At 38.6% G+C, this 24,617-nt stretch overlaps 1 protein-coding gene across 6 annotated transcripts in view; it reads right to left on the bottom strand.

The window, feature by feature from the left end:
* The window catches only part of LOC150094596 (uncharacterized), a 700,870-nt gene that overhangs the window by 238,145 nt on the left and 438,108 nt on the right, over window positions 1-24,617 (bottom strand). For all 6 annotated transcript variants that reach the window (XM_090411629.1, XM_090411628.1, XM_090411625.1 and 3 more), the window contains one exon: window positions 20,614-20,706. In XM_090411629.1, coding sequence (XP_090267755.1) covers window positions 20,614-20,706 — 93 coding nt within the window. The remainder of the gene's footprint in view (window positions 1-20,613; window positions 20,707-24,617) is intronic.

Below are 24,617 nucleotides of genomic sequence, written 5' to 3'. Positions count from 1 at the left end.
GGTAAGGTGGACTTGTCGGGCCCTTACACTGCACAAGGATTTGAGGATTGGTTAATAAACATTGGTTATGTCATGTAATCACCTGATGTATTACTACAAAACAGTAAAGTAATTCTGTCTTTGGAAACTTTGAATCCAGGAGCTGATCTTTAATTTTTCAAAATATAGGTGCGTTTTGGCATTTTTTCCCAATATAACCTGGATTCATCTCCAATGAACACCTGTTCTGCACTATACCCACCTTCTTAAATGATTTTTAAAAGTTCTCTTGGATATTTCTGGGCAGCTGATGCTGATTCTCCCTGGATTTTAAGATTATGCAAAGAAAACTGCTTTTTAAAGTTTTCAAACCAACCCTTACTGGAACAAAATCCATGCTGAGAACTTTCTTCTGAAGAATCTTGATCAAGTTCTTTTAAATGTTTATAAACTTTGAGAGCTTTTTGTTTAATAAGATTTCCTTCCAAAGGAACTTTCTTTTGAGTGCATTCTTCTATCCAAATCATTAAAGATGTCTCTGAGAGTTTATTTTTCACCTGGTTAGACTATCATAAATTTAGTTAAATCCTTTATCCAAGTGTGAGCAAACAAAGTTTGCACCTGAAAGTATCTTCAGGACTGGGGTAAGGTAGTGCAACACCAGGCAACTCGTTGCAAAGGTGGAGAAAGCTCTCATCACTTCTATCTCAGTATCTCCCATAATGCAAAGCACATCTCCTTGCGGATATGTGTAATGCTATGCATTAAGGCAAGGGCCACTACCCATACCAGTTTCGACCTTTATTGAGGTCTCGTCAGTGGGAGCCAGGCCCAGTAGTGGAGATACAAAGGCAGAAGCAATGAGAGGTCATCCTAACCTATATAAAATAAACTCTCAACATCTTTCTCTGAATCCGGAGTAATTTAATAATAAGGTTGCACACCCTTTGGCAACTCCTATAGGTTAGGATGACCTCTCATTGCTTCTGCCTTTGTATCTCCACTACTGGGCCTGGCTCCCACTGACGAGACCTCAATAAAGGTCGAAACCAGTATGGGTAGTGGCCCTTGCCTTAATGCATAGCATTAGACATATCTGCAAGGAGATGTGCTTTGCATTATGGGAGATACTGAGATAGGAGTGATGAGATCTTTCTCCACCTTTGCAACGAGTTGCCTGGTGTTGCACTACCTTACCCCCAGTCCTGAAGATACTTTCAGGTGCAAACTTTGTTTGCTCACACTTGGATAAAGGATTAAACTAAACTTATTAAAGATGTCTCCATTAGAATATCGTGTTCACGAGCAACGAACTTCGCACTTACTGTTGATCCAGCAATAACTTTCTTGGATTTTATGTTCATTTTGTTTGACTGTTCAAATTGTTGATTCATTAAAATTCAAAATCCTTGCAACAACTCCTGGTTTTTCTTTATTTTCCAACCGATCCAAGATTTTAATTTTTTCTTTGAGAGAAATGAATTTTCTTTTCAATGTTGGTTTTTCCCCCTTTTAGAGTTTTAGTGGCCTTACTATAAAAATGATTTTTTACATAAAAAAAAGCATTACATATTAATTATGTAACTCACTAGAAAATAAAGTGCTCAGCTTGAGATTAAGACACTTTTGATTTTTAATGGGCTTTCCTTGCAGAAAACTCTTCGTTTGCAAAGACAAATTTCAATAATAAACACTTTATATGCTAAACAACTGACGTGCATGCATGCCAAAGGGTATTTCCACTAATATAATGGTATATTTTGTGTCTTTAGGTCTGCGCCATTGTTACGTTTCTACCCTTGCTCATTGTTATATCTTTTATCTTTATCCCTTATTATAATTCTCTGCATGATTTACTTTCTAATATATACTTTGCCTTCCATCTGTTATCCTTAACTTCATGTATCCCTAAGTCGTCTATCTTACTCGAGTATGTGATCTTATCGCTTGTCTAGCAAATTTCGCAATTTTGGGCCCCCAGAAATACATGTTCCCTGATCACTATAAGCTAACCGTATTCATTCAGGCAAATTTATTTACTGCGCCAGCCTGGGCTTTAAGGGTAGAGTTTAACTCAGCCTAAGGATAGTTATAGGGTATCAGGTGCTACTAATATCATTTACTATAATTCAGAAGCCTTAGGTGTTCTAGTTTATTTGCAGTCGTGCCCCCTTTCTCTCTTATTTGGGATATCCCCACACACATATATGATCACAAGCTCAGGAATATCCCAAATAAGAGAGAAAAGGGGCACGACTGCAAATAAACTAGAAAACCTAAAGCTTCTGAATTATAGTAAATGATATTAGTAGCACCTGTTACCCTATAATCATCCTTAGGCTGAGTTAAACTCAGCCTAAGGATGGTTATAGGGTAACCTATGGTAATAGGGTAACAGGTGCCCTTAAGGCCCAGGCTGGCGCAGTAAATAAATTTGCCTGAGTGAATACGGTTAGCTTATAGTGATCAGGGAACAGGTATATCTGGGGCCCAAAATTGAGAAATTTCTAGACAAGCGATAAGATCACATATTCAAGTAAGATAGACGACTTAGGGATACATGAAGTTAAGGATAGCAGATAGAAGCCAAAGTATATATTAGAAAGTAAATCATGCAAAAAGAATAATATAAAGGGATAAAGATAAAAGATATAACAATGAGCAAGGGTAGAAATGTAACAATGGTGCAGTCGACAGGATGTATCTGATCCAATAAAAAGGGAATAAATTAATTAAATGCAGTAAAGTAGCGTCAGTCACATGAGAAGAAAAGAAAGAATTTAATTTTGGAAGGGAAAGTTTGAAATTTTGAAAAATATTGTAAGCAAAAGGATAAGTATGTCGCTACCAACCAGTACAGAACCAAGTAATTTAGAATTCCTTAAAATGGTGGGACCTCATCAGATTCTCCCTCAGTACACTGGAGAAGATTCTGATGATATAGGGATATTTTTCAAATATGCTGAGGAGCTTAGGAGGGTGGGTAGATGGAACAAATTCCAACTTCTAGAGTTGCTTCGCAGCACCCTGATAGGGAAAGCAAAGAACTTCTTCCAATCACAGCCTATTCTGGGAAGGACCCTAAACTATGAGGAGTTCAGAGAAATACTCTCCCTCAAATATTCAAAAAGGGGAAGGACTAATCAAACTCTAAAAAATTTATACAAGTGCTTGCAGGAGAAAGGGGAGGGAGTAACTAACTTCCTTAACAGGATATTGTCAATTACTTGCGAATTAAAGACATCACCCGAGTAGGAAGCCCATGTTGAATGGTTGACACTTCAACAATTCCGATCGGGGGCTCGTACTCAGACTATAAGAGAGTACTTGCATAAGGAAGGCAAAGGGCCTAGATGAGTGTGATTAAACGGTTAAAGAAAGGGAGAGGGTTTTGGAAGAGTTAGATCAGGCCCATGAGATGAGGAAAATAATAACAAGAGAATCAGGGGAAGGAAATTCCAAGGGAGAAGTGGATCCGTTCACAAAGTTAGATAATAAATGTGATACACTTAGGATGCTGAGCGTCACCCCACCACAGGCATAGAATGAAGGAAACCTGACCATGGTCGGAGGACTCATAGAGGGAACACCATGTGAAATTCTGTTAGACACAGGTGCGCAAGTTTCGGTTGTTCCTCACTCAATGTTTAAAAAAGTTGATCCTCTTAGTCCTGAGAATCTCATAGAGCTTGAAAACCCTCACACTCTAATAGGCATAGCCAGGATAGAATTGTGCTCCAGAATGAAGGTAAAGTTGCGAATATCTATACCTTGTTTCCCCATAGATCTCACTCACGAACTACTAGTTCTACCTGAGATGGTGGACCTAAGCAATCAGGTTGTTCTGTGCCTGGATTTTTTGAAAAAGAACAGTTTTGCATGCGAATACGGAAACCAATCCCTCTCTCTTTGTGGGAGAACCTTCCGAACCGGTCACGGCCCCAAGGAGGGAAACAATGTGAGTGAAATCATGAAGGTTGAAGTAGGCAGTCTAAGTAATAATCATGATGAATGGAAGGAAAGGCTCACACACGATGCCATTGAACTGCATCACTCTAAACTGGTCAAGGAAGAAATTAGAGAATTCTTCCACACCAGCTACAAAAGTTTCCCCAGGGTGTTCAGAGAAGGAATCACTTCCCTCTGCTGCACAAATGTGGTGGAGCATTCCGTACAGGTCACTTCAGAAACTCCAATATATACAAGGCAGTACAAGATTCCTCTGAAACACCAGGATAAATTGGATAATCACTTAGCAGAATATGAAAGGGCAGGAATTATTGAGAAATCAAACTCTCGTTGGAACAGCCCGTTTATCCTTGTCGAAAAATCTAATGGTAATCTGAGGTTTGTGCTAGACCTTAGGGAGATTAATCAGATCACCATACCTATTGATTTCCCTATGTGTACGATAGAGGAGTTGCTGGTCGGCCTGGAAGGAGCAAAGGTGTTCTCTAAGCTCGATTTAAACTCAGGCTAGTACCAAATTCCCCTTAGGAAGCGGGACAGACAGTATTTTGCCTTCACCACTAAATGGCAAAAATACCAACTGTGCCGTCTTCCCGAAGGAGCAAGGAACTCAGTCATGAGTTTTTAGCGCCTCATGAACACTCTGCTAGCTGATGTATTGGACAAGGGAGTCCTGTGCTTCCAGGACGACCTGCTGATCTACTTGTCCACAGTAGCCAAACAAAAGGAGATTCTACTGAGAGGTCTACATAGACTGAGCGAAGCGCCTGTCACTCAAGTGCTCCAAATGTAAATTCTTTTTAAAGGAAGTTGAGTACCTTGGACACATAGTGAGTGCTGTCTTGGAGGCAAAACCTCCCTCCACAGTTAGACAAATCAGGAGATATCTGGGAATGGTGAATTTCTATAGGAAATTTATTCCACAGTGCTCTGAGTTAATGGACCCCATAGTGAAGCTTACGAAAAAGGGGGTAAAATTCATATGGGAGGAAGGGCAGCAGAGAGCTCACAGAGTTTTGAATAACGCTCTAGTTTCAGCACCAGTTCTCACTCATCCCAAGATGGGACAGACATTCTTTCTTGCTGCCGATGCTTCAAGCAACACCATCGCTGCTGTTTTAGAACAGACTGAGGGAGAAAGTTTTGGGCCGATTGCCTTTATGAGTAGAAGTTTGTCATCGTCTGAACAGTACTCCGTTATATAGAGAGCGAGGCCCTGGCAATTGTGTGCAGCCTTAGGAAGTTCAGATACTTATTGCTGGGACAACGCATTATCCTCAGATCGGATCACAAACCCTTATCCTTCGTCTCCTCAATGAAGGATAAAAATCAGAGGATCGTGCGTTGGTTCCTAGAGATGCAGGAATACAACATGGAGGTCAGTTATATTCCTGGCAAAGAAAACATAGTAGATGACTATTTACCAGGTCGCTAGACCCGAACCCTGAAGGGAACAGCTGTATAGATACGGAGGAGATGAACCCTGTAGTGGTAATAAAAGAAAAGAAAAAGGGGGGATCTCCCCTCCCAGCTACAAGTCTGGGGAAAGCAGCAAATCATTGGTGTCCAAAGGACAGATACAATTTGGGAGGGGGGGTGCACAGAAGGCTATCAGAAGGACAGGATCTATCGCACAGTCAAAGGTTCTATGACTCCATATTCATCGACAAGGATGGCCTTCTGTTGTCTAAACAAGGCATCACGGAAAGTGGAGGGAAAAGATTCTTGTTCCGAGTGTCATGATCCCTTGGGTATTGTACACCTTTCATGACACGGACCTAGCTGGCCATCAAGGCATACATAGAACCTGGAAGAGGGTGACGGACAGATACCTATGGAGGGGGATGAGGGTTGATGTTGAGGCATACATATCATCATGTCATCTATGTCAACAAAAATCACCCATCACTGGTAGAGCGCCTCTCCAACCTTTCCCACTCCCCTCACGCCCCTTTCAGGTTGTGGCTATGGACATAGTAGGACCACTCCCCACTACCTTGAAGGGGAAATAGATAAATACTTGTCATAATTGACATGTTTTCCAGATTCCCTGAAGCCACAGCCATGAAGGATCAGACGGCAATCACTGTAGCGAATAAGCTGTTCAAATTGATAATTTCGAGATATGGAACACCACAGACACTCCTGTCGGATCAAGGCACAAATTTCACCGCCGAAGTGATGTTACAACACTGTCAATTGCTGGGGATAAAGAAGCTATTTACCACCCCATATCATCCCCAGGGGAATGGGATGTGTGAGAGGATGAACCGCACTCCGAAACTTACCCTATCTAAGCTGACAGAGGGACAGGTTTCAGAGTGGGACTCTCACCTCGCGCACACCCTTTTTGCCTGCAGGACAGCCCTCCACACTGCCACCAGGGAGACCCCTGCCGTTGTGCTATATGGTTTTGAGTCCCTTTTCCCCAGCGATTTCAGACGCTCCACAGCAAATACAGGATTTTCAGACATTGACCAATATCTGAACAATCTTATTCAAGAGAACAGGTTAGCACACGAACTAGTAGCTCAATCCAGCAACATATGCTCTCAACGTGCCAGGACATATGCAAACAGATTGAGAAAATACAAGGATCTAAATCTGGTTCTATTGGAACAGAATTCAGCAAGGAAGAGAGGAGGTAAGTTTGGAAAGGGTGCTGATGGACCCTATGAGATAATAGAAAAATTGTCACCGGTCACCTACAAGATTAGGGAAACAAGAAATACAGGAAAAACTTTGATTGTCGACTCAGATCGGATGAAGTTGTATAAAAGTAGATCGGATAGGATAGTCTGTTTGGGCGATTCTCTGGAAAACGTCTGGGGTAGACGGAGAAGGCAAGAAGGGGGAAAAGAACTCTGAAAAAACAAGAGTACAACCAGGTCCAGAAATCACTCACTTGTGGGAAAGGAGAACAACGAAGAGGAAGGACAGAATATATCTGAGGAATACCTTCCCAGACATGCCAGAGATAGAGAAGGGTTAGACAAAAATCTCAGGGGGAGACACCCACCATGGGAATCAGAAAAAAAAGGGGGTAATGGGCAAATTACGGAGAGAGGATCCAAGACCCTCCCCTCAGATACTAACTGAGACCTAGACATAATGGAAGAGTCATAACAAAAGGGGGGGGGGGGGCTGAGAATGAAAATTTTCTCGGGCCTTTGTTAAATCTGAAATGGGCTACCTCACTGTAAATGAGGTTACCCTTCCAGAGTCTAACAGTAAACATAAATTAAATAAGCATACATATCATTTAGCCCAGTGTGACTATGTTTTATAGGAAATAACATCTTGTAAATTAAATTTTGAACAGTTTGAATTGAAGTTAATGTATCTGTATATCAAATGTAACTGCAAGTCAACAAAAAGGGGCAATTGTAAGAGAAATTATGAGTGATATTCTACATTTAATCATCATCATCATCAAATTCCTGCCATGTACCCTCAAGGGGTGTGCAGGATATGATAGTACTACATGAAAAAAATTACATCATTATTAATTTCCTATCTACAATTTTCCTCCAAATCAGTCTGTTACTAGTCAAGACTCAACATTATCAGATCTTATATTTCTATCGTCTAAAGCACTTTGTACCGTATCAATCCACCTATATCTTGGTCTTCCTCTGGGTCGTTTTGCTGCCAACCTGGCAGAGAACACTTGTTTTGCTAATCTTTCCTCGCCCATTCTGTTTAAGTGACCATACCACCTGAGATTAGCTCTGCTAACGCATTCCTGAATGCTGACAATGTCAAGTTCTTTCTAATATCCTCGTTTTTAATATGATATTGCCATTCATGCCATCTGTTCACGCCTATAATCTTTCTCAGGACTCTCATATCTGCAGTCTCTAGTCTTTGGTCAAGTGTTTTACTTCGGACCCAGCTCTCAGATCCATAAGTTAAAACTGGTTTGAACACTGTCTTGTATACAGCTAATTTAGTGTTCCGATTAATTTCTCTCTTATTCCATATGAATTTATTCAATTGACTTCCCACCATACCAGCTTTGCTGATTCTGTTGTCTATTTCTATATTTAATTTACCATCTTCAGTAAAAATCGTGCCTAAATAGCTGAAATGTTTTACTTGTTCCACAGGTTCTCCATTCACAACACAGTTGACATTTTCAATGATTTTGCCTATTTTCATTGTCTTTATTTTTTTATTGCTGACCTTCATACCATATCTATTACAACAGCTATTCAATTTAGTCAGAGAATCTTGCAGACTTGTAGCAGATTTATTTAGAAGTATAACATCGTCTGCATAAATAAAGCAAAGAGCTGACATTAACATCTCCAATTTTGATATTATGTTTAATACCACTTTCCTTCATAATGTGATCCATATAGATAATGAATAACAGAGGGGATAATGTACGTCCTTGTCTCACACCAGATTTAACATTAAACCATCTTCCTGTACTTCCTTCAATTCTAACTGCTGACTCACAACTCAAATAAAGACTAAGTATTGCTTGATATAATGCCCCATTGACACCATATAACTGCAGCGTATTGAATAGCTTCTCTCTTGGCACCTTGTCATATGCCTTTTCCAAATCGACAAAACTTAAATACAGATCTTTGTTATATTCCCATGCTTTCTCGACTATTTGTCGTAAAGTGAAGATCTGATCCTGACAGCCTCTATTTGGCCTGAATCAAGCTTGTTCTTCACCAAGCTTTTCTTCCACAATTCTTCTCAACCGTTTCTCAAGTATACTTGCATAGATCTTGCCAGGAACACTCAGTAGGGAAATACCTCTGTAATTCTCACATGCAGTTTTATTTCCCTTTTTATATATGGGTACTATGAGAACTCTACTCCAATCATCGGGAATTTGTCCCTCTGTCCAGGCTTTCTGAACTATGCAGTGAAGCCACTGCAAGACTCTTGTACCACAATACTTCAGCATTTCTGGTCGAATATCATCTACTCCTGCTGCCTTTCCACATTTCAAGCCTTTGATGGCTTTTTCTACTTCAAGTGTGGATATGTATTCCTGACTGCATGCCTAGTCAGTGTTTTTTACCACTGTGCTGTCATCACTGCTTGTTGCATTTAGCAGTTTTTCAAAGTAATTAATCCATACTTCAAGGATATCTTTTTCTCCCATTTTCATGTCACCTTTATCGTCTCTAATTCCTTTTACAGCACTCTTTCCTCCATTCTTAAGCTTCTTCAATAACCTCCAGAATATTTTGCAACCTTCTTGATATTTATTTTCTATATTCTTGCCAAAGTCCTCCCATGACTTTTGTTTAGCTAGTTTCACACAGTGTTTAGCATACTTGCATTTGTCTCTATATTCTCTAAGAGCACAAGCTGACTTATTTCACAGGAATTTTTGATATGCTTTCTTCTTTTCCTTCACTGCCTCTTTAACTTCCTGTGTCCACCAGGGAGTTCTGATTTTTTTTAATCCTTACAGACAACCTCAACACATGCCTCTCTGGCAGAATCAAACAATGATTTCTTCAGAGTTTGCCACTGAATCTCCAAAGTTTGATTCCTGTTCTCAAACTCTTTCATTTTTTCTTCAATAATCTTTGTGTATTTTAGTCTACAGTTCACATCTAAGAGCTGCTCAACTTTTATTCGCTTTAAAACTTTCTTACATGTTATTCTTTTCAATATGAAATTCAATTTTATCCTGCTCAAGACTAAATAGTGATCAATTCCAATTTCAAATCCTCTGTACACTCTGGTGTCCTGCACCAGGGAGAAAACATCACTATCAACAATAACATAGTCAATGAGACTTTTCTTATTCCTAGTCTCTTCTCTCCATGTGAATTTGTGTACATTTTTATGTTGGAACATGGTGTTAGTAATAACCAGTCCATGTCCTGAGCAGAAATCCAACAGATATTTGCCGTTATTATTAGCTTTGCTCTTTTCTCCAAATTTTCCCAAAATATTTTTGTATGTCTCACAATCATTTCCTACTCTGCTATTTAGATCCCCAACAAGGACCAACTTTTCATTTTTTATTGTGTCAGTTGCTTTTTCTAAAGCCTCAAAAAATTCCTCCACTTCTACCTCAGTAGAACCTTCTGTGGGACCATAGGCACAAGGCACAAATAAGTTTCATTGTCCAGTTCCCCATTCTTATATTTGCCACATTACTCTACTTGAGACCGACTGCCATTCAAGAAGATTAGCCTCATATTTTGTTTTGAATACTATGGCTACTCCTTCTTTTCCTTGATTGTCATTGCCTGAATATAACATTTTGTATTTATTGCTCAGAAAGATCTCATCAGTTTTGGTCTTTTTTGTTTTAGTCACCCCTATTATGTCGATCTGGTACTTATCTAATTCCTCAGCTAGCTCCATTTCTTTGCCATTCAGGCTTCTTACGTTGATAGTACCGATCTTTAACTCTGGTGATGTTGAGTTGGGGTTTGTTTTCAGATTAGTTCCAGTAGCTGACTTTTCGCTGTTCGCCCTGGTTCCCAGGCGAAAACAATGGGGGACTTGTTTAACCGGGCGACGCCCCAGCCGGAATGAAATTCTGTCATGTTGTACCATCATTTTTTTTTATTATTTTGGTTTAACCATTAAGAATACAATTTGGTCGGCTAAATCCCAAATTGCCAGCCCATCCTCGTTCGTTCAGTATCCAAGTAGATACCCAACGTGGTGCACCACGAGAAGGTGAGGATTGGACATTAGGTCAGAAGCCCTGGTCGGTTCTCCGCATTCCTTTAAAGGCTATGTGGAGGTCTTCTCTCAGTTATACAGCTTTGACCCTTAAGCACCCCCTTCTACACGTAAAAGAATGTAAATTATTTGGCAAGATAGGGCAAAGGTTGCCCTAATGCTACAAGGAGTGTAAGCGCCCGCAGGTGTTACATCTGAGAAAATATCATGATGCATGTATTCCTGGAATTAGAAATCCCCATATGAGGATTGGTGAGGTCACCCAGTCGGGGACCAATCGGCAGGACAATAAGAAAAATCAAACTCGGAAAGGTGGCGCTCTTGGGGAGCGTATAAAACCCACAACACGGAGTGACCCCCCCTGTTTTCTTTGTTTCCTGTATTCTCACCGTATGCTACAAGTGTTCATCGTGGTTCAGTTCTTATTTTTAAGAGCTGACCTTCGAGAAGTTCCAGCATGGCACCGCCACAGAGCACGGCAAGATCGAACGTAGGCCATCAATGAAAAGAAGCGTTGACGTAAATTCATAGCAAAGAAACAGTGCCCAATTCAGGAAGAGCACGTGAATCCCATGTAGCGGTAAAATCAAGATAGCCAGAATCTTCACAAAGGACGGACGGAGAGAAACCGAAACAGTTTAGATAAGTACTTTCATATGTTCTAGACTCTTTTAGAGAAATTGACTAACAGTACGGAAAAGAATGTGTTTCAAATATGCGATAATAGGAAGTATGAAGAATTGAAATTTATGTGAATAACTCTATACCTGTGGACTGAACTTTAAAAACTATTAGTTTATTAGATATTTTGTCGTGATCCACTCGAGGGAAAATACTAATGTGATAAATGCCTAGCTGGCCTAATGAGTTGTAAACTAAATATGTCAAATAAGTTGAGAAAATTGAATTGTAAAGATTTAGAAATCAATGTTTATTTTAAGAACGAGAGAGGGAGAGGAAAATAAGAGTTTAACTTAGTATTAATAATTGTTTTGTTCCTGTATTATATTAAATAATGAATTCATTAAAATTGTTTGATACCTTTCATGCCTGCATTTCTGACCATGCTGACTGACCCTTCATAAAAATTTCGAACCTATGATCATATATGTGCGTGGGGATATCCCAATTAAGAGAGAAAAGGGACACGACTGCAAATAAACTAGAAAACCTTAAGCTTCTGAATTATAGTAAATGATATTAGTAGCACCTGATACCCTATAACTATCCTTAGGCTGAGTTAAACTCTACCCTTAAGGCCCAGGCTGTCACAGTAAATAAATTTGCTTGCGTGAATAAGAATAACTTACAGTGATCAGGGACCAGGTATTTCTGGGGGCCAAAAATTGAAAAATTGGCTAGATAAGCGATAAGATCACATATTCAAGTAAGATAGACGACTTAGGGATACATGAAGTTAAAGATAGCAGATAATAGTCAAAGTATATATAAGAAAGTAAATCACACAAAGAATAATATAAAGGGATAAAGATAAAAGATATAACAATGGCCCAGACCTGACGACAAAAATGTAACAATAAATTCTCTACTTATAACTACATGCACAATAATAAACACTTTATACAGTAAACAACTGACTCTACAAAAATGTGCATGCATGCTAAAGAGAATTTCCACTAATATAAATTCAATGCTTATAACTACATGCGCGATACGGTAGACAAATATTTAACGAAGATAGAATTTGATTTTTAAGTCGAGCGGTGAAACATATATGAAAAGATAAAGTGTTACTACAGTTAGTAGACAGTGTTATAACAAAACCGCATTGTATAAGTACCACATTATACGAAGGTTACATGTATGTTGTGTCCTGAATGATCAAAATTTGAATAAAAGATTAATTCATTCAGGATCTAACAATTCTTAAATTGTAGGCAGAGAAACTTGTACTTTGGCTAGGAAATAAAAATGTATATTAAAACTTTAAAGCAGAACTAAAGAAATGTTTAATTTAGAAATATGAAACTTAACCTATTTTGCACAGAGTCAAAAGGGGAATTTATGTAAAATTATAGTTAAATTAGAATATCCTATTCTATGTAGTATACGAGAGTAAGTTGAATGTAGACTGAGGTCCAAAGGTCACGTTTTAGTCGTCCAGTATAACTTATGGCCTAAGGAAAGAAGAATTTATATGGAAAGCTAAGCTCGAACGCATTCTCGGAAAAACGTTACACGCAATAGATGAGTGCCGTGTGGTAAAAACGTAGCGAGAGAGGGCACCAAAGGAGGTGGTATAAAAGGGTTTTGCCCCCCCCCCTCCCTCGAGGTCTTTTGGTTCCTGTTTCCTGTGCTCTTGGACGTTGGCTCTCCCTCTACCACCGGGGTGATTCCCGATCGGCTGTAGACGTCACGAGTTGTCTACCGTAGCTTGCACGTTAAGGCTAGCTAACTCTTCATAGCAGAGTAGCTAAGCAATATTGAGTGACCGATAATACAGATGAATGCCAGCGGTACCAGAGCAACACATTGCATTGACTTGGGGAGACTAGGCCGTGCAGTCATTGTAAGTGACCCCGAGAACAATAGCCTACAAAAGTGCCTTGATGTCTAGACAAGGCTGCTGATAGAACAGAAAGTCATTCCCATGGAATGGTAATGCAGAATGTTTGTCTTATTTCCAGTTAGAGATATGTATGGACTCTACATGTAATTTATGTGTGGACATTTGATAGAGAACTTTAGAGATTACCACATTTGGCAGTGACTTGTCCCTATTTTGAAGAAAGTCTCCCAGGAAGGGATCTGTATGTGAATTAACTGTAATATATTGTGAGATATGATCAGTGACTCGAGAGTGATTGAAAATCTAATGATTTTAATCTAGTAATTTGTACATTTAATGGGTAACTCCATGGAGCAAGTTATTATTCATGTCCTATTGTGTTAGTAATGATATCTGAATTTTACTAGGAAAGTGATTAAGTTAACCATGTGTTTGATATATTTCTCATGTATAATTCTTAGACCTCAATAAATATGTCTTATTTCATTTGCCTGAAATCTGCCTGTCATATGAATTCGAATTGCCAGTCATAAAAAGATTACAGAATCTAGTGGGAGGGACACAGGATTATAGTTAGAATTTATGGGCCACGACTGCATGCAAAAGCCAAGTGAGATAGGTGAATTGAATTAGTGAGTAGAAAGAGTTAAGGGTGTTAGAACACCCATTACTGTGTAATGGATGCCCTGAGAGAGTCACCTTGGATAAGTTTCATCTATCCTCTGTATTGGCTGCCGCAGCATAATAGAAATTCGCCAATATTTACCAGGGAAACTCTCAGAAGGTAAAATTGAGGGCTTTGTCCCAAACTAAGACAATGCCTCTAATGAATGAATGAAATACACGTGACTAAACGTAGGAACGGCCCAAAATCATAGCTTGTTTAAGGAGAAGAGAGTGATAGCTGAATAAAAGGTTTTGAATGACAAAATATCACAGAAACCAGAAGAGAAATAACTGTATGAGAGAGTAGTAAGATCATTAAATTAACAAGGGAAAATAACATAACAATGTGTTTATATCTACCCTATATATATAAAATGATAATTAATTATACAAAGATCCAAAGGCTTCAATTTGGCGACATAACTTATTTAAGTTAAGGGATATTACATCCCATATTGTTTCATAGCTGAAAAAGGAACTCAAAGAGTTTCATGCCGAATATAGTAAATATATAAAGTTTGGCGAGTCCAAGCATAAGCAAATACCTGGATAGTGTTACAACTGACCCTTTAGGGAGTGCAACACTGAGGCAACTCATGGTAAGGGTGGAGCAAGCTCCGATCACTATTCTTGATATTTCCCCATAATGTGAAACCCAGCTCCCAGGAGCTGTATTACTGTTCTACATTATGAGTGAGAGAAGGTCACTCCCAGACCGGTTTCAACCTTTATTGAGGTCTCATCAGTGAGTAGGTAGACTTAGAAATACCAAGTTTGTAGCAAACAGAACTTACATATACCCTACTATGAGAATTGCCAAGAAGGTGTCCTAATAAATTATTAATTATACGAAGAGCCAAAGGTTTCAATTCGGCGACATATAACTAATTTAAGTTAAGGGATATTACATCCCATATTGTTTCATAGCCGAATAAGAAACTCAAAGAGTTTCATGCTGAATATAGTAAATATATAAAGTTCGGCGAGTCCAAGAGTAAGCAAATACCTGGATAGTGTTACAACTGACCCTTTAGAGCAGCGCTTCAAAAAAAACTGTGAGCCGCGGCCCCCTTGGGGGCCATACGGTTTTGTTGAGGGGGGCCGTGAAATAATGAAAACAAATTTAAAATGTTTTAAGACTAAGTAGATTTTTTTATTTTAAAACAAACGTACTTAATTTTTATTATTTCTTTTCTGCTATTTTTTATATTTTAATGGAAAAATTCACACATTGGTGTTGGTTTACAAACTTTGCTTACAGCGTATTTCGGCACTTAATGAATATTAGTAAATATTGCTTATTCATATGTTTAATTTCAAAGCAGTGGTTAACTGTATTTACATCGAATGCTCTCCAGGGAAGCTCCAAATCTTCCTGTCCCTTTCATCAGGTATTCGTAATCAGGGACTGTTGATACTGACTTTATATACATATCAAAACTCGTTTTATATTATCACTGTCATCCAAGCTAGTTTTCTGTTACCAATAAAAGTTTCGCATATACTTCACACATGAAAAAAAAAAGCTTAAACAAGTTCATGTGGGGGAGATAGTAACTCGCTTGCAGTGGTAAACAACACGCCCTCCCGCAGAGGCAATAAAAACAAGTACTTTTATTATGTCAGTGAATAAGGTATGAGGAGTCTGTGTAATATATTTCTCAACAAATAGTGCAATTAGAGACAACTGGGATAAAAACACTAATTAACCAATCACATCATATGTTGCATGGGCAAATACAGTATCTAACTAAAGACTATTGTTATTAATTAGATGTGTGTGAGAGTTCGATTTCCCAAGGCAGCAATAAAATTCAACCGAACATGTTAAAATTCGTAAAAGTGTTAAAACTAAGTAATATATATCCTTTCTTTTAGGCTTGCACGGTGATCCGAATGGATTTTTGGAAATTATGGAGACAACTACCGTGTTTGAATAAAAACTTTAGTTTAATATTACTAAAATTTTACAATTCGACGTTTCGACCTTTATGTCAAGGTCATCTTCTGGAGTGTACAAATATACACAAGAAACAAGCTATACTACAATCATACTGGTTCGTTAAAGACACTGACTAACCGCTACCACAATTGTTGACCTGACCTCTGGTGGGGAAAAAAAAAAAAAATTATACATCAACACTAGAGTCCTATTATTTGTGTTGTCTACTATATACATATATTAACATCATTCCAGCCAGTTGGAGTGGAATGGTTTCTAATACTAGCAGATTGGCTAGAGTCCTGACTTATGTTGAATCTTTCATATTAGGTTGGCTGAATTGTGTGCCATCCAGATCCTTGGAATTTTCGTACCATCTTTATTGTTGATATTTGGGTGGTTTATCAGGATTTCGCAGGATTCTTTAAATTTTCTTTCGTACCATGTTTTTGTGCGGTGTAAGGAGCAGGTGCTTTTCCAGTTGATTTGGTGTAAGGTGTTAAGTGCATGGTCTCAGAGGCCTGCTTCACCATAATGGTTATATTTAATGTGTCTAATGTGTTCTTTCTTGCGTATAGGGATTGTCCGTCCTGTTTCACCAATGTACAGTAAGTTACAGGTGCAGCGGATGCAATAGACTCCAGGATGTGCTAATGGGAGGAGAGGATCCTTAGAGGAGCTGAATATGCTTTTAAGTTTAGTGGATGGTTTAAAGGTGGCATTCAGGTTATAATGTTGTAGGATTCTGTTGATTTTTTCTGATAACCCTTTAATGTATGGGATGGCTATGGTTTTACTGTAATCTAGATTCGTTTTTGTTGTGGTTTTATAGAGTATTTTATTGACAGTATTTTTGTTATAGCCATTGTTTATGAATGTGTCACTAATGATTTTTATTCTTATTTCAGGGCTTGCTGGTTAGAGCAAATAGTTGTGGCTCTGTTTTTAAGGGTGTTTATGACTCCACATTTTTGTGCTGGGTGGTGGTATGAATTCGCATGTATGTATTGGCCCATGTGTGTCGGTTTTCGGTAGACCGTGAAGGATAGACTGCCTGAAGGAAGACGTGTAACTAGTGTGTCTAGGAACGGGAGCGAATTTTGGTTTTCAATTTCGATGGTAAATTGTATGCGTTCGTGTTGTTTGTTTAGGTGGCTGAGGAGGCCACCAGACACAGTTAAAAAACTCAAACCCCACTATGCCCGTCCTCCCCCAGAATATATGGGGTTCCGAAAATACACAAACAAAATGTGCCCCTTCAACCAATAGTGGAAGGAATAGACAGTCCCAATTACCACCTAGCCAAGAAATTAGCGGCAACACTCAAGGAGTTGGTAGGTCATTCCCCCTCCTACATAAAAAACACACAACACTTTATAAACAAAATCAAAAACATAACACTCGACAAAGACGACTTATTAGTCAGTTTTGACGTTTCTGCCCTTTTCACTAATGTCCCCATCAACGACACAATTCTCCTACTACAGAACAAATTTCCACCCGACATTACAGCCCTCTTTGCCCATGTACTAAAGTCCGGTTACTTCGTGTGGCAAAACAAATTCTACCTACAAAAGGAAGGTACAGCCATGGGCTCACCATTATCCCCCCCCCCCCTCCCCAATCGCGAACTTCTACATGGAAACCTTTGAGCAAAGGGCTCTTGATTCCGCCACACTTCGACCGACAATCTGGCTCAGATACGTTGACGACATGTTCGCGATCTGGCCGCACGGGCGAGAAACGCTAAATACATTCCTCAGCCACCTAAACAAACAACACGAACGCATACAATTTACCATCGAAATCGAAAACCAAAATTCGCTCCCGTTCCTAGACACACTAGTTACATGTCTTCCTTCAGGCAGTCTATCCTTCATGGTCTACCGAAAACCGACACACACGGGCCAATACATACATGCGAATTCATACCACCACCCAGTACAAAAATATGGAGTCATAAACACCCTTAAAAACAGAGCCACAACTATTTGCTCTAACCAGCAAGCCCTGAAATAAGAACTAAAAATCATTAGTGACACATTCATAAACAATGGCTATAACAAAAATACTGTCAATAAAATACTCTATAAAACCACAACAAAAATGAATCTAGATTACAGTAAAACCATAGCCATCCCATACATTAAAGGGTTATCAGAAAAAATCAACAGAATCCTGCAACATTATAACCTCAATGCCACCTTTAAACCACCCACTAAACTTAAAAGCATATTCAGCTCCTCTAAGGATCCTCTCCTCCCATTAGCACATCCTGGAGTCTATTGCATCCGCTGCACCTGTAACTTACTGTACATTGGTGAAACAGGACGGACAATCCCTATACGCAAGAAAGAACACATTAGACACATTAAATATAACCATTATGGTGAAGCAGGCCTCTGAGACCATGCACTTAACACCTTACACCAAATCAACTGGAAAAGCACCTGCTCCTTACACCGCACAAAAACATGGTACGAAAGAAAATTTAAAGAATCCTGCGAAATCCTGATAAACCACCCAAATATCAACAATAAAGATGGTATGAAAATTCCAAGGATCTGGATGGCACACATTCAGCCAACCTAATATGAAAGATTCAACATAAGTCAGGACTCTAGCCAATCTGCTAGTATTAGAAACCATTCCACTCCAACTGGCTGGAATGATGTTAATATATGTATATAGTAGACAACACAAATAATAGGACTCTAGTGTTGATGTATAATTTTTTTTTTTTTTTCCACCAGAGGTCAGGCCAACAATTGTGGTAGCGGTTAGTCAGTGTCTTTAACGAACCAGTATGATTGTAGTATAGCTTGTTTCTTGTGTATATTTGTACGCTCCAGAAGATGACCTTGACATAAAAGTTGAAACGTCGAATTGATAAAATTTTAGTAATATTAAACTAAAGTTTTTATTCAAACACGGTAGTTGTCTCCATAATTTCCAAAAATGCATAAGTAATATATATATATATAATGAATGTTATGGCAGTTTCACATATGAAATTCGGTTGAAGAGAGTTAGCATTTCAACTCAATTGTCAGCTATGCTTTTATCTTTCGGTTGCACGATCTTTTGTTAATACCACACCAATCATAGGCACGTTTTAATAACCTGCCTTTGCTGTTTGTTTCGAGTTAGGCTTAATTACTGTAAAGGGAGAAAAGTCACAAAAGAGAAAAATGTTCCTGGTCCTGGGATTCCCTTATTTAGGTAATATTCACTAATTTCATGTTATCAGTCTGTGGTGTGCCAGTATCAGTAAGTGGTGATATTATTTGATCTATTCTACGTTAAAAAATTTAACCCCGAGATGGATAAGTGGCTGATAAAAAATAAAAAAAAATTCCCGCAAACAATCAGAAGCAGAAACAGACTCAAAAAAAAAAAAAAAAAAAAAAAGGACAGTATTTCATATTTTATCAGAACGGCCCGCATCGTCTTCAGAACCAAACGGTAAGAGGCAAAAAATGTAATATATTCATTTCATTTTTGCGATATTCGCTGTGTATGTTTTGTATTGAATATAAATACAAAAAATATTATAATCATATATATCTCTCTATTACGATTTTTTTTCGAGGGGGGGGGGGGCTGTGAAATATTTTAATTTTTGCAAAGGGGGCTTGGGAAGCACTGCTTTAGAGAGTGCAACACTGGGTCAGTTGTAACACTATCCAGGTATTTGCTTACGCTTGGACTCGCCGAACTTTATATATTTTCTATATTCGGCAATGGAACAATATGTGATGTAATATCCCTTAACTTAAATAAAATGATAAGCCTTTTTATGTCACATTTTGAAACCCTGAGCATCAAGTCTTCAAAATTCGAGTCATCAGAATTCAAGAACCAGGCTACCAATCCCTAACTCGGGGTGGGGGGGCATTCATAGGAGGGGGAGCCCCTTTCGAGTTTTCAAAAATTGGGGTCTTCAGAATTGAAGGAGAACCGACCTACCAGTCCAGAACTCGGGGGGTTGGACGCAGTATTGAAGGAGAACCGGCCCACCAGTCTGAAACTTGGGGGATGCCGTAGGAAGGAACTCCCTTTCGAGTCTTTAAAGTTCGAGCAGAACCGGCCTACCAGTCTGGAACACGGGGGATTGGGTGCCGTAGGGCGCACCCTCCTAGTATATATATATATATATATATATTCCTTAAGTATGAGGATTAACTAAAAATGAGTGACTGCCTTTGTTTCTTTTTCATGTTTTTGTAGATAATGAAACATGGTATAATCAAAAAAGAATCGTAATCACTAGACATTCATATATATATATATACTTGATTTGGCACAAAAACCAATCTAAAGTATAATAACATAAAAGTTACATCTCAGGGAATGTATAGATTTAGGCTTCATTAGAGACAAAGCAGGGTTTTGTGTGGTTGTAAACATGGTTTACAACCATACAGACAAATTGGCCGTTCAGAACACACACAATTTACAGACAAAAAATACTAATTGTGGTGGTGGGTGGTAGATGGCGTTGATTGGTAGTAGTGGTGGAGACAGTTGTATAGTGGGTGTCCTCCCGCGATGAGTCTTCAGACTCCTTGGAGGTGTAATAAAAAATACTAGTTGTGGTGGTGGGTGGTAGATGGCGTTGATTGGTAGTAGTGGTGGAGACAGTTGTATAGTGGGTGTCCTCCCGCGATGAGTCTTCGGATGCCTTGGAGGTGTCATGAATAATAATGGTTTAGAAATAACGATCAAGTAGGTGTTTCTAATGACATTTCACATGGAGGTTTCACATAAACAACGTGTGGCTTTACTTGTACAACTATACAAATTAAAATATCCCTAATGTTTACAAAAAATAAAAATAACGCACCTTATTAGGAGAATCTGGTTTTAGAAGGTGCTGAATAAGAAGATCTTGAGGTTTTCCAAAATTTCTTTCATTATCATCATCATTATTCAATAACTGAAATGGAAATTGAATTATAAGAAATTAAACCAAAAGTGCTTGCTATATCAATGTTTGATTTTGAGAAAGATATATTTACATTATTAAAATAAATTATAACATAAAAAAATAACAAAATGTACACAGAAATGGGAAAGTACAGAAGATACTCAATACATCCGAGACCAATGTAGATTCATTATAATGATGATGTGAAAAAAAAAAAAAAAAAACTTTATTCCATCAAATTAGCTCTCACCACAATAAGAACTTGCAGCTGACAAATTCAACTATAACCACGAATCTACTATTTTGAGGTTAGGAGAGACAAATGGAAAGAATGAAAATAGAATATACAATTGTTAACATTTCTTATTCTGACTCTTTTTAGCAATCTCACATGGATTAGACACCAATTTTAACTCATGTGTTGTTAAGAGGAGAAAGCATGATTCTTCTCTGAATAACACAAGGATAATAATTTACTATGGATAATATTAACTTTATTTAATTAATAAATTATTAGACGAATACTTTACCTTGGTTACTAAAGCATCTTCATGGACAAAGACATCCATGCTACATGTGCACATAGGCATAACAGAGGGAAGTCAAACAAGAGCAATGAAAAAGGCAGAATCCTGAAGTGCTAGCCGGTTGAACATGGAGATAGGATCTTGCTTGTTTTCTGTGGAAGGACTCAAAGAAGATCACTTTCCAGATTTTAGGTAAGGTGAAGCAACCATATTTATTCCAATTTAGAAAACGTACTGCTGCAGTGGATTCCAGGAATACTCTTTTACATTTGTATTCGTTTCTGCATAATAGGATGGTTTCTTCTGTTGGATCAATTCATTTGTGTGATCTACCACCCAAGAATGGCCATAGTATAGATAATGGATTCCAATATTCATTCACTTGGATGAATATAGGAAAATCCTCTCCATCATCCATGTTCATCTGAGTATGTAATTTTTTTTTTCATGTGGTTCACACCCACAAAAGGTTATTAGTACACCTGCAGTGCATTTGTAACCAAGATGGGCTAAAGATTACCCCCCCCACACACACATTTATTTATTTTTTATCAGTTTTGATAACCCTGCTCTAGAGACAAAACATGGAACTTTTTCAAAGCCAACTAGGGAACTGAGGAAGAGGGTGTTAGTACTAGATTTTTTGCTTGGAAAATGGTGAATGAGTGGAATAGATTGGCAGAGTCTGTTGTGGGTGCCATGCCTGTGAATGAGTTCAAAGCAAAGTATGATAAATACTGTGCAAATACTGGATAGTGCTTGCATGATGTTTAGGGTCTCCCCTTGATGAGTGAGGACTCCATGGAGTAGCCCGTAATAACAATGATAATAATTAATTAGTTTTAGGGAAAAACAAGATAAAGAAATAATGAGAAGAATCACACAAGGAAACAAAGCATTTTGGTTGTATAAAGATTATCTGTAAGGAGATAAGGCCGGCCCCAAAAGAAAGCTCTTTAATATATTTAATATATGTATTATTCCAGTATTTACCTATGGAACTGAGACATGAGCAACAACTAAAAAACAGGAAGGCAGATTATGTATGGCCCAAAGAGCCTTAGAGAGAAGAATGCTCTACATAATAAAATGAGACAGAATAAGAAATACTAGAATTAGAGATGATTAGAATAGAAGATATTATGAAGTGTAAACGGAGATGGGCTGATCATATTAGTAGACTTGTAGCAAGGCTTACATGTTGGTCATACATAACTGGTAATTAGCTTAAGGAATTAACAACGCATATAATGGATATTAATTAAAGCAAACTTTAATGAATACCTTCAATATTTCAGAAACGAAATGTTGCCATCTTCAGGAACATACAAATATGGTATGTGCAAGCAGGCACTAACAAAATCAAATGAGGAAGAAGGCTAGAAACTAAAATTGTTCCTAAAGTCCTAATGGTGCCCCCTAGCAGGCTAATTGGGTTGTCTTGGCCGTTGGGCTGAAGTTCTCATAATGTAGGCTTCCCAAATTCGGGGTAGTTTCATGCACCCAAATTTGTTGAAGTTTGGAACGTTTTTAGAGCTGCTGATGATTCCATGAATAATCTTTCATACTTGAACTTGCTGCAGTTTATTATTTTAGTTTTCTTCCAACGAATTCTATGGCAGGTATCTAAGGCATGGTCTGCCAACCCAGAGTGGCTGTACTGGTGAAACGGATGTAGTCTTTGTGTTCTGAAATCCTGATATTCGCTGTCCTGCCTGTTTGGCCAAAGTAGGACAGTTTACAGCTGCAAGGGACCTGGTATACACCAGGCAGGTCTAAGGGGAGTGGTTGGTCTTTGGTAGAGCAGATAAGGGATGCCAACTTTTCATATGGTCTATAACACAAAGTCAGGTCATATTTTTTGAGGATATTGGTAATTTTCTCAGAGGTGCCCAGATGTAGGGGATGGTGATAGATTTAGTGTAATCTTTATTGTGGAGGGGGAGTTATCGTTTACTGGTTTTAGTATTTTTTTTGATTTTTGGGGGGTTGTATCCATTGTCTAAGAAAATGTTGTGGATATGGTTTAGTAGTTCAGTGGCTAAGGCATCGTCATCTGAGATCCTGATGACGATCCTTTGGTTTTCTATAAAGAGAAAACCAAAGATCCATCAGACTGGCGAGTGATTACAGTGTCTAGGAAGGGGAGGGTGTTGTTTTCCTCTTTTTCTAAGGTGAACTGGACTCTGGGGTGTTGGTTGTTTAAGTGTGTTAGGAAGGAGTAGAGTGTATCTGAGCCATGTGGCCAAACAGCGTACACATCATCCACGTACTGAAGCCAAATAGTGGGTTTTTGTGGGGCAGAGTTTAAGGCTTTCATTTCAAAGGTCTCCATAAAGAAGTTGGCCAAAGTTGGGAAAAGTGGTGAACCCATGGATGTCCCCTCTATTTGTTTGTAGAATTTTCCTTGCCAAACGAAATAGCCTGAGTTCATTGTGAACTGCAATAGGGCTGAGATATCGGGAGGAAACTTGGCTTGGATGAGGTCTAGATCTCATTAAAGTTTGCTTTAATTAATATCCGTTATATGCGTTGTTAATTCCTTAAGCTGATTACCAGTTATGTATGACCAACGTATAAGCCTTGCTACAAGAATTATGATAATCCACGGAGATTTCATTGCACGAAAGCCTGCCAATACGGCAAATCAAGGTTAAAGATATCGAGACAACTAAATCGTCTGACCTTCCTAAAATGCTGCCGGGATAACAAGGTAATCCCAAATTGTGTTAAATTGAAGCACCATTTTGCTTCACAGAAAGCTCTCCATATTTATAAACGCACTAGTTTCGCCTTATTAAGAGAACAAATCACTGTGACGCGCGTTCTCCTTGCTGACGAAAACAAAACCTTACGGGTGCTAGAAGAAGAGCTTTCATCTCGGCCATGATCTTTGGACAATTCTTTATGACATCTCATGTGCTTCGACAACAAAAGAATTTAAAAAAATACGAGAACTTGATAAAGAATTCTACTCCCTTACCACAGCCACCACTCAACCGGTTGTCAACGGCTCTTCCACAGTTTTAAAGCCAGAAGCACTCACTGCACTTTCACGTGGCCACAATTTCGCCCTAGCTCCTAAAAGAATACATGCCGAGCAAATCGTGATCCAAATAGAACATGGGATTCGCAGCCTTCCTAACCATATTGCCAAGAATGTCAGACTGGATGTAGCCGGTGTTCTCACCAAAGCAAAACCTCCAAAAACCAACTATTCCAAAGACAAATATGCAGCTCTACTAGAAATGAAGGGGAAAAAAAAAAAAAAAAAAAGTAATCACCAAAGCGGATAAGGGAAACGCCACTGTGGTTCTCAACCAAAAGGATTACACAGGTAAGCTTAAGGGACCTGGTAGGGACCTGGCAGGTCTAAGGGGAGTGGTTGGTCTT

This window comes from Typopeltis vanoorti, chromosome 21, assembly GCF_054136105.1.
Source record: "Typopeltis vanoorti isolate ZY-2024b chromosome 21, IOZ_Tvanoo_1.0, whole genome shotgun sequence".
Taxonomy (NCBI): domain Eukaryota; kingdom Metazoa; phylum Arthropoda; class Arachnida; order Uropygi; family Thelyphonidae; genus Typopeltis; species Typopeltis vanoorti.
The sequence above is the reverse complement of the archived record's forward strand: the minus strand, read 5'-3'. Positions and strand labels throughout refer to the sequence as shown.